Below are 13,454 nucleotides of genomic sequence, written 5' to 3'. Positions count from 1 at the left end.
CCAGAGCTAGGGTTGGATAGAAGAAGGACCTTGTAATTATTCCAGTACTATCTAAAAGGATTGAAACCTAATTTAAGGCCCTGGAGAAACGAAGTGTATGCGTAATGTGCCGAGGTAATCTTAACCCCCAGTACTGTGTTGCCGAGATAGCAGAAAAGAGTGTATCGTAACCTATAAACATCTGCTCCCGTCACGCCGTGCTTCGGCCCGTCGATGCAGGTGCTCCAGTCCCCTTAGGTCTGGACGAAGAGATAGTCGCCACGGATGACGCCGTCCGAGACGTAGGGGGTGCAGGACTCCTTAGAACCGGTGCGGACGTCGTCGCAGGTCTCGAGGGAGCCCTTGGTGCAGCGGTAGATAGGGGTCCAGCCGATGTAGCCCGACTGCCCCGCGGGGACCGCGATGGCGATGGATTGGGCGTCACTAGTCGAGTTCTCAAAGGTGAAACCGACCGATACACTGATGATTCCCAGCGCGTCACCCACCGACGCCTCAAACGTCGTCGACGTCGACGCGCTCTGCGTGTGCGTGAAGGTGAACTCCCGATCCGTGTCCTGCGCCGGCACGTTCGGCGACGCCACCTGCGTCTCGAACGTCGCGTAGTACGGCTCCCCCGTCCGCCACGTACGACCCCTCCTTGTACCCCTCGCACGCGCGCGCTTCGATGGCCGCGGCTGCGGCGGCACGTCGGGTCGCGAACGATGTCGGAGGTGGCGGCGTGCCCACCGCCAAGGGCTCGATCATGGTCCCGTTGGGGAACTGGAGGTACACGCCGCCGCCGGAGCTGCCGCCGCCGCTTAGCATCAAGTCATCACCGCGCTTGCCGGCGGGGACATGGGCGGCGTCGCAGTCGCCCGCGCCGCAGCAGAACTGGACCACTACAGTCGGTGCACATTAGTATACACACATTGTTATACAAGAAGAGGTATCGGGGAGGCACTCACTGAACGTGTCCTCGAGGGTGATGGAGCCGGAGCACTGGGCCTTCTGGGTACTGTAGACGAGGTTACCGCAGCCGACGGCGCTGATGGAGGCGGGGGAGCGAATCATGAAGTTGCCCGAGGCGCCGCCACAAGGCTCCTTAAAGTCGCCGTAGACGCGGTAGCGCAGCTTGCCGGCGACGTCCTCGTCGAACCCTTGCCCGCCGAACACGACGTTACTGTCGTACACGACGCACTCGGGCCAGCCGGGCCCGCTCGAGGCCAGCCCTGACGGGCAGTCCGAGCATTTGTCGTCTTTGCACCACGTCACATCCTGGCCCAGGCCGAGGCCGGCGTGTGCAAGGAGCAGAGCTGTGAGGGAGTAGCGATGCATGATGGGGCGAGGTGAGGTTTGGTGAGGTGAGGTGAGGGAAATGGGTAGGCTAGATAGACTGCTGAAGAAGAGTTTGGATGACTTGAGGCTTGGGAATTCTGGTGTGTATTTTTATCTCGAGGCCAAATGGTGCTGGCGTGTTCAGCCTTATATACTTCTTTCTTGTCTTCTTTGAGGCTTTCTAAGCGAGACCTAGGACTTCCTATGCGCATTTGCCATGAGATTCGCAAAGTGCCACATGGAGCTGTGATTCGCCACGGTTCAAGCTCCATGGTTTGAGTAATCCATCCATAGAAATTTGATCACGAGGCAACAATCCCAAGCCAAGAGCCTCATCGAACCAGTAATCGTAGTTCGGGCTCACCGAAGTTCCTTTCCAACCAGTCTATACAAGATTTTGGACAGTCTGATGCGCCCTCTATCAAGACATCAGGATGTAGTTCCCTGGCTCCTCGGGCTGGATTGCTTACGCGCTGACGTGCCAGAGTATTCGAAGGATTGGTTCCGCCCCCAGTGTAACCCTTGGAGACCAAGGCTATGCCTTGATTCCATTCAGCTTAGTGGACCCTCGCTGAGGTTCTCCATGCAATGACATCCTGATTTGGAAAGACGATGATCATTGCTGGAACGAGATCCCCCTCGATGGACGGCATCAGGCAGAGCGCATACTCGCAAGTTGCAGCCACCTTCATGGAAGAGCCTGGTGGAAGGGAGCCGTCAAGTCCCATCTGAGTTGGCGCATCATGTCGAAGTCTGATATCAGAAGGCTGATGGTGTGTATTTACATGCTTATACGGTTGGGGTGAGTGGCAGATAACTATATAAACCAGCGTCATGGCTCACTACAAGAACTGACAGGTAGAGTCCCCAGACACCCTCTTACCTTTCGTCGAACATCACCACTTACACATCACCAACTATCAAAGCCAACACAATCACCTACGTACACACCCTATCGTTACATTACCATCATGCCCTCCCTCAAGCTCCTCCTTGCTACGGCGCTCGCCACCGCCGCCAGCATTCTCGGTGCCCCCACGGACACCAACAGCCTGGTCCCGCGGCAGTTCGACGAGATCCCACCCAACTCGCTGTACCTGGTGCAGTGGTACCCGAAGGGTTGCGGCAACGGCGGCGACGTGGACCAGCTGACGGGCCGAGAGGACACGCTGGCGGCGTGCGTCAAGTTCGGCGGCCTGTTCGACCCGGAGCCCGCCGTCGCCTCCTCGGTCAACTTCATGTTCCCTGACGACGGGCGCGTCTACAAGTGGCGCCTGTTCAGCAGCAACAACTGCGCCGACCAGATCGCCCAGGGTGAGGGCGGCCAGTGCTTCAGCGTCCCCGTCGGCCAGAGCGTTGGGGCTGTCATTGTCTACACCTAAGCAACACTGGGCCTAATAATGATGACGCACTTGGTGCGTTCTCCCCCGATTCCATCCGCTCGGAAAAGTGACGCTGACTGGGCCAATAGCATATTCCATGGCCATCGGGTGGGTAGGAAATCTGGCGGGGAAAGATGCAAGTGAAAAGGGGGTTGGAGGGGACGCGGAAGGTAATCTTTGTTTATAGTCCTAGATCCACTCCACTTCGGTCAAATTCCATCTGCCCCTATAGAGCAATATTACCACTATAGCCTTACATAAGAGTTCGTGCATGTACGTTTTCTATACTAGCTCTAGCTTCGCCTGTTTCAGGTGCCAAGAGGTAGCACTTTTGCTGCTTCGGGAAGTGCGTGAGAATATAGCGTAGAAAGGATTGCGCCCCATTCAATACGCCTATACTCTATTAGAACTTATGGGCGGGCACCCATTGGATAGCATCTTGGTATAAGCGCTAACGTCTAGGAATGTGGGAATCAAATAAGATGTTGCCATTGGTCCGCCTTGTTAGTGTCGATAGATAGGCAATGTGTGCCCCTGAGATCTCGCTCCATCAGGTATCGCGGAGCCGGGTCATGCACCGGAATAGCCACCCACCACCCCTGGCATCAGGACCTCGCCAAGACGTGGTTGACAAGTAGGGCTGTTAAGCGACGAACGTCGTGTCGTCATACCCAGAAGATCGCATGCAGTTGGTAAGCCCAACTTCGAGGCCGGCGCCAATCACGTTTCTGTGTCAGCCAACGCCCCCGTCAGCCGACTGATCGGCATACCATCGCGCGTACCGACCTACCCAAGCGCGGTACCGATAAACGTCTCTCTGTAGACGCCAAGCGCTTGGCGGTCGCGTAAGCAAACATGGCATGGGTCCTCTCGAGGTGTTTAGTAGTCCTGGCATATACCTACATGTATGAATGCATATAGTAAGGCATTCGCAAGGATGAACGTCCCAAGTGTCAGGCATATCGTCGTCTTCCGACACACCACACCCGTCTCCTCCCTTATACCTCCCTCCCTTCTTCTCCTTTTTCATCTTGTTTCTTCTGTTCCATCGTTCCAAGGAAAGGTCACTTTCAAAAAGTAGACCATCATGTATCTTCGCAGCATTACCACCCTCACCGTCGCTATCGCGGTGCTCGCAGCCTCGGCCGCAGATCCGACCTCTACTACTCCCACAGAGTCGGGCGCCGCCACCCCCAAGATCACACCCGGTCCCGAGGATGAGATGAGCCGCGAATGCCTTAGCGAAGTCGCCGTCGACATCCTCGGAGATGTGAAGAGAAAGGAACCGTCGGGCCCTCTCGGCGACTTGATCAAGTCGGAGCAATTGTTGGCGTCGGCCAACATCCCGACCAGCGAGTGCGCCCTCCTGAGCAAGATCCCCGCTACGTTGCACGAGGAGTACTTCACCTTCGAGTCGCAGAGGTCGGAGTGGTGGAAGTCGCGTCGGTAAGCTACCTAAAGAGCCCTACCTACTACCTGCCTCCAGTCCTCCAATGTTTTTCTTTTTCTTTTCATTCTCCTTTCATTCCGTGGTACCCGCCCTGCCATGGTACGCAGAACCTGCAACGCTCAATCGAAGAGTAGTCCCGCGCTAATCCACTTGCCTCTTCTTCCCTAACAAACAGAACCGATTTCTCCAAATGGGCCTCGACTTGCCACGGACATTTCCCAACCACTGACGGCCCCGGCTGGGGCGACGCCGTCACGCCCTACCAGTCACATTCGGCGTTCCTCGATACCTACGACCCGGCCAAAGCTACTACCTGTGAGGGGATTACCAGAGGCCCGCCGGCGTCTACCACCGCAGAGTCCGGGTCGTCAGAAACGGGCACGCAGGGAACGCTCACCTCCGAAGGCGCCGCGCCGCGCCGTACCATAGCCGCGGGAGGTATCGTGGCAGCGGCGATGGCTGCGGCCGGAGTATACGCGGCTGCTTAGGACGACTATGTATAACGTGGTTTACCAGTAAGCGGGACATATCACATACCGGGACACTTTTCCGACCGACCATACCTCTTAAACTTTGACACGTCCTAATTCCACAAGTATAATGCCTAATCCTTTACTAGAAGAACGGATCGATTTAGCGATTCAAACGACGCGAAACCCCGTAAAGCATATTAGCCAAAGAGCTGCTACGAAAGCCTTTAATGTCCCACGAACTTCTCTAAATTACCGACTTTACGGCCGACCTTTACAACGCGAAATCGGACACTTTCGACGAAAATTAGATCCGATTAAAAAGGAGGTGCTTCGTAATTATATAATTAATTTAAATACCCGAGGGATGCCTCCTAAGATAGTTAATGTGAAAGATATGGCTAATCTCCTTACCGCGTCGCGCGGCGGCGAACGCGTCGGCAAGCACTGGGTTAAGCAATTTATTAACCGTAACCTAGACCTTAAGACTAGAATAAATCGTCGATACGATTATTAAAAGGCCTTTTACGAGGATCTAAACGTTATTTTCGGCTAGTTTAAGCTAATCGCGAATATTAAGGTTAAATACGATATCGTTAATAAAAATATATATAATTTCGATAAAAACAGTTTTATAATAAGTATAATCGGATTAATCCTTATCGTAATACGCGCCGATCGGCGTAAAAAGGCGAAATCGGTCTAGTTTAATAATCGGGAATAGTTAACGGCGATTAAATGTATTAATTTATAAAGTTAATATATCCCGCCGTTTTTAATCGTTTAAGGCTAATATTACCTAATAAACTAAGCTACCGAATACGATTTACCGGGTAACTAAGTAATTAAACCGACTTCGAATAATTAAATAAATAATAAAATAAGCCTAAACTAGATTAAGTATTTCGATAAATATACTAAATCGCGAACGAAAGGTTTATATCGCTTTTTAATCCTCAACGGCCACGAGAGCTATATTTCGGCCGAATTCGAGGTATATTATAAAAATAACGGCATTATTACGCTTAGTATACCTCTTTATTTTTTTATTTACTTTAACTATTAAATATAACATTTTATTCGCCCTTAAAACGCGCGTATTCGAAGGAAATCGAGTTATTTATTAAAACCTCGATTAATTATATTACGAAGCTCGAGTTTTTTATCGCGTTTAAGGCCGCGTATTTTATTATTTTCACGGAAATTAATATTAAATTTAGATTTAATATATTTAATTTAGTACCTTATAATCTTAACGAGGTAATTAATAAGCTAAATATACGTCTCCGAACACCTACATTTAGCCCGTCGTGTTTAGGAACGGTTAACACTTATAACCTTTAAACGCTATTTAACCCTTAATAAATAACTAAATAATTTTTTTTTATTAAAAAAAGGTGTTTACTTATTAAAGAAGCTCCTTAACGCTAATTTTAAAAGCGGTGAACTAAATAACGAAAAGTATATATATAGTCGTGCATAAAATAACTTTTATAGAAGATTAGATACGCATATTATAAAAGGTTAATTTAGCCCTTTCGAAGCGCCGGAGAGCTAAAAAGTCGCGAGTCCAGCTTAAAAGAGCCCTTACGATTAAGGAATCTCGAAGGCTACAGGACGAAAAAGTAAAAAGGAAGCGGCCAGCGACTAATAAAAACGAAAATAGTGGTTTGTTAAAGAGGCGCGCGACGGGCGGCAGGCGCTGTGGGATATGCGGCGAAACAGGCCATAATGCGCGAACATGTAAAAAAGAATATAAAATCGAGTAGCGAATCGGATAGCGAGTGAATTTAATTAATAAAGCGCGTTATAATTAAATAAACCTATAACGTGGTTTACTACTACGCGACGCATATCACTTAGCGACGTATTTAAATTTAATTTTAATATAATTAAACTTTAACGCGTAATACCTTTATAATTATAATGCCTAATTAATCTTAAAAAAATCGGATAGTTTTAATAATTTAAGCGACACGAAACGGACCGAATTAAATAAGCTAAAGAGTAGTAATAAAAGCTTATAATATACCCTAATTAACTTTACGTTATCGAATTTACGGCCGAACTTTAAAACGCGAAATCCGACCGAAACGACGTAAACTAAATTTAATTAAAAAAGAGGTACTTCGTAAACATATAATTAATTTAAATATCCGAGGGATGGCTCCCGATCTCGCTGGTGTAAAAAATATAGCTAATCTCTTTACCGCGTCGCGCGGCGGCGACCGCGTCGGTAAGCACTAAATTAAGCGCTTTATCAACCGCAACCCGGACTTGAAGACTAAAATAAATCGTCGGTACGATTATTAAAAAGCTCTTTACGAGGATTTTAAAATTATTTCCGATTAATTTACGCTAATCGCGAATATAAAGGCGAAATACGGGATCGTCGACGAAAATATTTAGAATTTCGACGAAACCGGCTTTATAATAAACATAATCGGGTTAACATTCGTCGTAATACGCGCCGAGCGGCGTAAAAAAGTGAAGTCGGTTTAGCCTAGTAATCGGGAATAAGTAACGGCGATTAAATGCATCAATTCGTAGGGCTAATACATTCCGCCGTTCTTAATCGTTTAAAATTAATATTACCTCGCGAACTAGTCCCGCGAAACCGATTTACCGGGCGACTAGGTAATTAAGCCGACTTTTAATAATTAAACTAATAACGAAATAAGCTTAAACTAAATTAAATACTTCGATAAATACATTAAAGCGTAAATAAAAAGTTCCCACCGCCTCTTAATTATCGATAACCACGAAAACTATATTTCGGCCGAATTTAAAATATACTACCAAAATAATAATATTATTATACTCGGTATGCCTCCCTATTTATTTCACCTGCTTTAATTATTTAATATAGCACTTTATTCGGCTTTAAAGCGTACCTATTTAAAAAAAATCGAGCTATTTATTAAGGCTTCGATAAACCACATTACGAAGCTTAAATTCTTTATCGCTTTTAAAGCCGCGTATTTCGCTGTTTTTACGGGAAATAACATTAAATCCGGATTTAATGTTTTTAATTTAATCCCTTATAATCTTAACGAAGTAATTAATAAGCTAAATATACGTCTCCGGACGCCTATATTTAACCTATCCTGTTCGAGGACGGCTAGTATTTATAACCCTTAAACGCCGTTTAACCCTTAATAAATAACTAAGCACTCTACTTATATTAAAAAAGGTATTTACCTATTAAAAAAACTCTCCGACGTCGATTTTAAATACGGTAGACTAAATAACGAAAAATATAACTAAAATAGCTTATAAAATAACCTTTATACGCGATAAAATATATATAATAAAAAAGGCTAATTTAGCACTTTTTAAGCGCCGGAGAGTTAAAAAGTCGCGAATCTAGCTTAAAAGAGCCTTTACTATTGAGGAATCTTAGCAGCTACAGAACGAAAAGGCAAAAGGGAAGCGTTCAGCGCCCGATAAAGGTAAAAATAGGGGTTCGTCGAAACGGAGGGCGACCGGTGAAAGGCGCTGTAGTGTTTACGGCGAGACAGGTTACAATATGCGAACATGCGAAAAGGATATAAAATTAAGCGAAGAATCGGATAACGAGTAGTTTTAATTAATTTTAAGCGTTATAATTAAATTAATTAATATAAAAAGGTCGAGAAGTAAAAAAAATACGTCGCTAAGTAATATGCGTCGCGTAGTGGTAAACCACGTTATAGAAATGTCGAAAAATAGAAAAAATATCCCGGTATATAATATATCCCGCTTATTAATAAATTACGTTAAGTGTTTATTATAAATAATAAAATTATCCGATATATAATAAAAAACACGGCGTTTCTTAAAGAAAACTTATTATTTATTTTATATTTTTATAAAATATAATAACGTGGTTTACTACTACGCGACGTATATTATTTAGCGATGTATTTAAATTTAATTTTAATATAATTAAACTTTAACGCGTAATACTTTTATAATTATAGTACTTAATTAATTTTAAAAGAATCGAATAGTTTTAATAATTTAAACGACACGAAACGGACCGAATTAAATAAACTAAAAAGTAATAATAAAAGCTTATAATATACTCGAATTAAATTTACGTTATCGAATTTATAACCGAACTTTAAAACGCGAAATCCGACCGAAACGACGTAAATTAAATCTAATTAAAAAAGAGGTACTTCGTAAGCATATAATTAATCTAGATATCCGAGGGATGCCTCCCGATCTCGTTAGTATAAAAGATATGGCTAATCTCCTTACCGCGTCGCGCGGCGGCGACCGCGTTAGTAAGCATTAAGTTAGGCGCTTTATCGACCGTAACCCGGACTTAAAGATTAAAATGAATCGTCGATATAATTATTAAAAAGCTTTTTATAAAGATTTTAAAATTATTTCCGGCTAGTTTATATTAATCGCGAATATAAAGGCGAAATACGGGATCGTCGACGAAAATATTTAAAATTTTAACGAAACCGGCTTTATAATAGATATAATTAAGTTAATACTCGTCGTAATACGCGCCGAGCGGCGTAAAAAAGCGAAATCGGTCCAGCTTAATAATTAAAAATAAACAATAGCGATTAAATGTATTAATTCGCAGGGCTAATGCATTCCGCCGTTTTTAATCGTTTAAGGCTAATATTACCTCGCGAATTAGTCCCGCGAAACCGATTTACCGGGCGACTAAGTAATTAAACCGATTTTTAATAGTTAACCTAATAACGAAATAAGCTTAAACTAAATTAAATACTTTAATAAATACATTAAAACGCAGGCGAAAAGTTCCCACCGCCTCTTAATTATCGATAGCTACGAGAGCTATATTTCGGCCGAATTCGAGGCATATTACTAAAATAACAATATTATTACACTCGGTATGCCTCTTTATTTATTTCATTTATTTTAACTACTCGATATAGCACTTTATTCGGCTTTAAAGCGTACTTATTTAAAGGAAATCGAGTTATTTATTAAGGCCTCGATAAATTATATTACGAACCTCGAGTTTTTTATCGCTTTTAAAGCCGCGCATTTCGCTATTTTTACGGAAAATAATATTAAATCCGGATTCAGCGTTTTTAATTTAATCCTTTATAATCCCGACGAGGTAATTAATAAGTTAAATATACGTCTCCGGACGCCTATATTTAACCTATCCCGTCCGGGGACGGCCAGTATTTACGACCCTTAAACGCTATTTAACCCTTAATAAATAATTAAATACTTTACTTATATTAAAAAAAGGGTATTTATTTATTAAAAAAACTCTCCGACGCCGATTTTAAATACGGTAAATTAAATAGCGAAAAATATAATTAAAATAGCTTATAAAATAACCTTTATACGCGATAAAATGTATATATTAAAAGAAATTAATTTAGCACTTTCTAAGCGCCGGAGAGTTAAAAAATCGCGAGTCTAGTTTAAAGGAGCCTTTACTATTAAAGAATCTTAGTAGTTATAAGACGAAAAGGTAAAAAGGAAGCGTTCAACGCCCGATAAAAGTGAAAATAGGGGTTCGTCGAAACGGAGGGCGACCGGTGAAAGGCGCTATGGTATTTACGGCGAAACAGGTCACAATGCGCGAACATGTAAAAAAGATATAAAATTAAGCGAGGAATCGAATAACGAGTAGTTTTAATTAATTTTAAACGTTAACGTAGTTTACTATTAAGTGGCCCGTATTATTAAGTGGTCCACCTTTATTATTTCTCGATACTTTTATAAAAGTTATTTTAACCACGATATTTTAAATTAATTAAAACTATTCGCTATCTAAATCGCTACTTAATTCTATATCCTTTTCACATATTCGCGTATTATAACCTGTTTAGCCGTAAATGCCACAGCGCCTGCCGCCCGTCGCGCGCCGCTTTAATAAACCACCATTTTCGCCTTCGTCGGTCGCTGGACGCTTCCCTTTTACCTTCTCGTCCTGCAGCCTTCGAGATTCCTCAATCGTAAGGGCTCCTCCAAGCTGGACTCGCGAATTTTTAGCTCTCCGGCGCTTCGAAAGGGCCAAATTGGCCTCTTTTAAAATACGTATCCGATTATGTATAAGGGTTATTTTATAAGCTATTTTAGTTATACCCTTCGTTATTTAATTTACTGTATTTAAAATCGGCGTCGGAGAGCTTTTTTAATAGGTAAACACCCTCTTTTTAATATAAATAAAATACTTAATTATTTATTAAAAATTAAACGGCGTTTAAAGGTCGTAAATATTGGCCGTCCCCGGACGGGATAAGCTAAGTGTAAGCGTCCAGAGACGCACATTTAGTTTATTAATTACTTTGTTCAGGTTATAAGGTATTAAGCCGGATACGTTAAATTTAAATTTAATATTAATTTCCGTAAAAATAGCGAAATATATAGCTTTAAACGCGATAAAGAACTCGAGCTTCGTGATATAATTTATCGAGGCCTTAATAAATAGCTCGATTTCTTTCGAATAAGCACGCTTTAAAGGCGAATAAAGTGCTATATCGAGAGGTTAAAGCAGGTACGATAAGTAAGGAGGTATATTAATAGTGATAATATTGTTATTTTAGTAATATGCCTCGAATTCGGCCGAAATATAGCTCTTATAGCCGTCGAGAATTAAGAGGCGGTAGCGACCCTTCGTTTACGATCTAGTATATTTATTAAAGTACTTAATTTAATTTAAGCTTATCTTATTATCGGTTTATTTATTAGAAGTCGGTTTAATTACTTAATCGCCCGGTAAGCCACTTTCGCGCGACTAATTCGCGAAGTAATATTAACTTTAAATAATTAAAAAAAGCGGAATATATTAGCTTTACGAATTAATACATTTAATCGCCGTCGACTATTCCCGATTACCAAGCTGGACTAACTTCGCCTTCTCACGCCGATCGGCGCGTATTACGACGAGGGTTAACTCGATCATGCTTATTATAAAGCCGGTCTCGTCGAAATTTTATATATTTTCGTTTAAAATACCGTATTTAGCTTTTATATTCGCGACTAGCCTAAATTAATCGAAAATAATGTTCGGATTTTCGTAAAAAGCCTTTTAATAATCGTATCGACGATTTATTTTAATCTTAAAGTTTAGGTTACGGTTAATAAATCGCCTGACCTAATACTTACCGACGCGTTCGCCGCCGCGCGACGCGATAAAGAGATTAGCCATATTTTCTACACTAGCGATTTTAAAAGACATCCCGCGGGTATTTAAATTAATTATATACTTACAAAGCACCTTTTTTTTATTCGTATTTAATTTATACCGTAAATATCGAATATCGCGTCGTAAAGTTTAGCCGTGGATTTAATAACGTAAAATAGTTCTAAGAACGTCGTATACTTTTACAGCATCTTTTTTACTTAATAAATTTAAGGGCTTTCGTATCGCTTAAATAGCTAAACCGATTCGGTCTTTTTAAATTAAATTAAGCATTATAATTATAAAATTATTACGCGTTAAAGTTTAATAAAAGTCGAAAAATAATAAAGGTAAACTATTTAATAATACAGATCACTTAATAGTAAACCACGTTATTACTTTTTAGTTTATTTAATTCGGTCCGTTTTGTATCGCTTAAATTATTAAAACTATCCGATTTTTTTAAGATTAATTAAGTATTATAATTATAGAGGTATTACGCGTTAAAGTTTAATTATATTAGAATTAAATTTAAGTACGTCGCTAAATAATATGCGTTACGTAGTGGTAAACCACGTTATATATATTTATATAACGTAGTTTATTAATAAGCGGGATATATTATATACCGGGATACTTTTTCTACTTTTTAACACTTTTATATAGGTTTATTTAATTACAACGCGCTTTATTAATTAAATTTACTCGCTATTCGATTCGCTACTCGATTTTATATCCTTTTTATATGTTCGCGTATTATAGCCTATCTCGCCGCAGATCTTATAGCGCCTGCCGCCCGTCGCGCGCCGCTTTAATAAACCACCATTTTCGCCTTCGTTGGTCGCTGGACGCTTCCCTTTTACCTTCCCGTCCTGCAGTTTTCGAGATTCCTTAATAGTAAGGGCTTTTCTAAGCTAGACTCGCGACTTTTTAGCTCTCCGGCGCTTCGAAAGGGCTAAATTAACCTTTTATAATATGCGTATTTAATCTTTTATAAAAGTTATTTTATATACGATTATATATATACTTTTCGTTATTTAGTTCACCGTTTTTAAAATTAGTGTTAAGAAGCTTCCTTAATAAGTAAACACTCTTTTTTTAATAAAAAAAAAGTGTTTAGTTATTTATTAAAGGTTAAACGGCGTTTAAGGGTCGTAAATACTAGCCGTTCCCGGACGCGACGAGCTAAGTATAGGTATCCGGAAACGTATATTTAGCTTATTAATTACCTCGTTAAGGTTATAAAGTATTAAATTAGATACGTTAAATCTAGATTTAATATTAATTTTCATAAAAATAATATAATACGCGGCCTTAAACGCGATAAAGAATTCGAGATTCGTAATATAATTAATTAAGGTTTTAATAAATAACTTGATTTCTTTCGGATACGCGCGTTTTAAAGGCAAATAAAGTGCTATATCTAATAGTTAAAATAAATAAAAAAAGTAAGGAGGTATATTAAACGTAATAATACCGTTGTTTTTATAGTATACCTTAAATTCGGCCGAAATATAGCTCTCGTGGCCGTCGAGGATTAAAAAAACGATATAAACCCTTCGTTCGCGATTTAGTATACTTATCGAAGTATTTAATTTAATTTAAACCTATTTTATTATTTATTTAATTATTCGAAATCGGTTTAATTACCTAATTACCCGGTAAATCGTATTCGGTAGCTGTTACGACCTGACCTACTTATGCGGCCAAGAAACGAAGCACAG

General features: G+C 41.4%; 3 protein-coding genes across 3 annotated transcripts; 2 read left to right on the top strand and 1 right to left on the bottom strand.

Moving 5' to 3' along the window:
• Positions 1–233: 233 nt before the first annotated feature.
• Positions 234–1,314, bottom strand: PG997_014414 (uncharacterized protein; the record flags this gene model as incomplete). The annotated part of the gene is made up of 3 exons (XM_066818728.1): positions 234–516; positions 629–878; positions 945–1,314. 3 exons carry the CDS (start codon positions 1,312–1,314, stop codon positions 234–236), a joined length of 903 nt encoding a protein of 300 aa, XP_066660916.1.
• Positions 1,315–2,285: 971 nt separating this feature from the next.
• PG997_014413 (uncharacterized protein) lies at positions 2,286–2,696 on the top strand (the record flags this gene model as incomplete). Its single annotated transcript, XM_066818727.1, has 1 exon — positions 2,286–2,696. One exon carries the CDS (start codon positions 2,286–2,288, stop codon positions 2,694–2,696), a length of 411 nt encoding a protein of 136 aa, XP_066660915.1.
• Positions 2,697–3,783: 1,087 nt separating this feature from the next.
• On the top strand, positions 3,784–4,575 carry PG997_014412 (uncharacterized protein; the record flags this gene model as incomplete). The annotated part of the gene is given in 3 exon segments (XM_066818726.1): positions 3,784–4,142; positions 4,322–4,513; positions 4,533–4,575. 3 exon segments carry the CDS (start codon positions 3,784–3,786, stop codon positions 4,573–4,575), a joined length of 594 nt encoding a protein of 197 aa, XP_066660914.1.
• Positions 4,576–13,454: the final 8,879 nt, after the last annotated feature.

Source organism: Apiospora hydei (genome assembly GCF_038363865.1).
Source record: "Apiospora hydei strain CBS 114990 chromosome Unknown utg000010l_segment0_segment0, whole genome shotgun sequence".
Lineage (NCBI taxonomy): Eukaryota > Fungi > Ascomycota > Sordariomycetes > Amphisphaeriales > Apiosporaceae > Apiospora > Apiospora hydei.
Note: the sequence above shows the minus strand (reverse complement) of the source record. Positions and strands in the feature narration are given on the sequence as shown.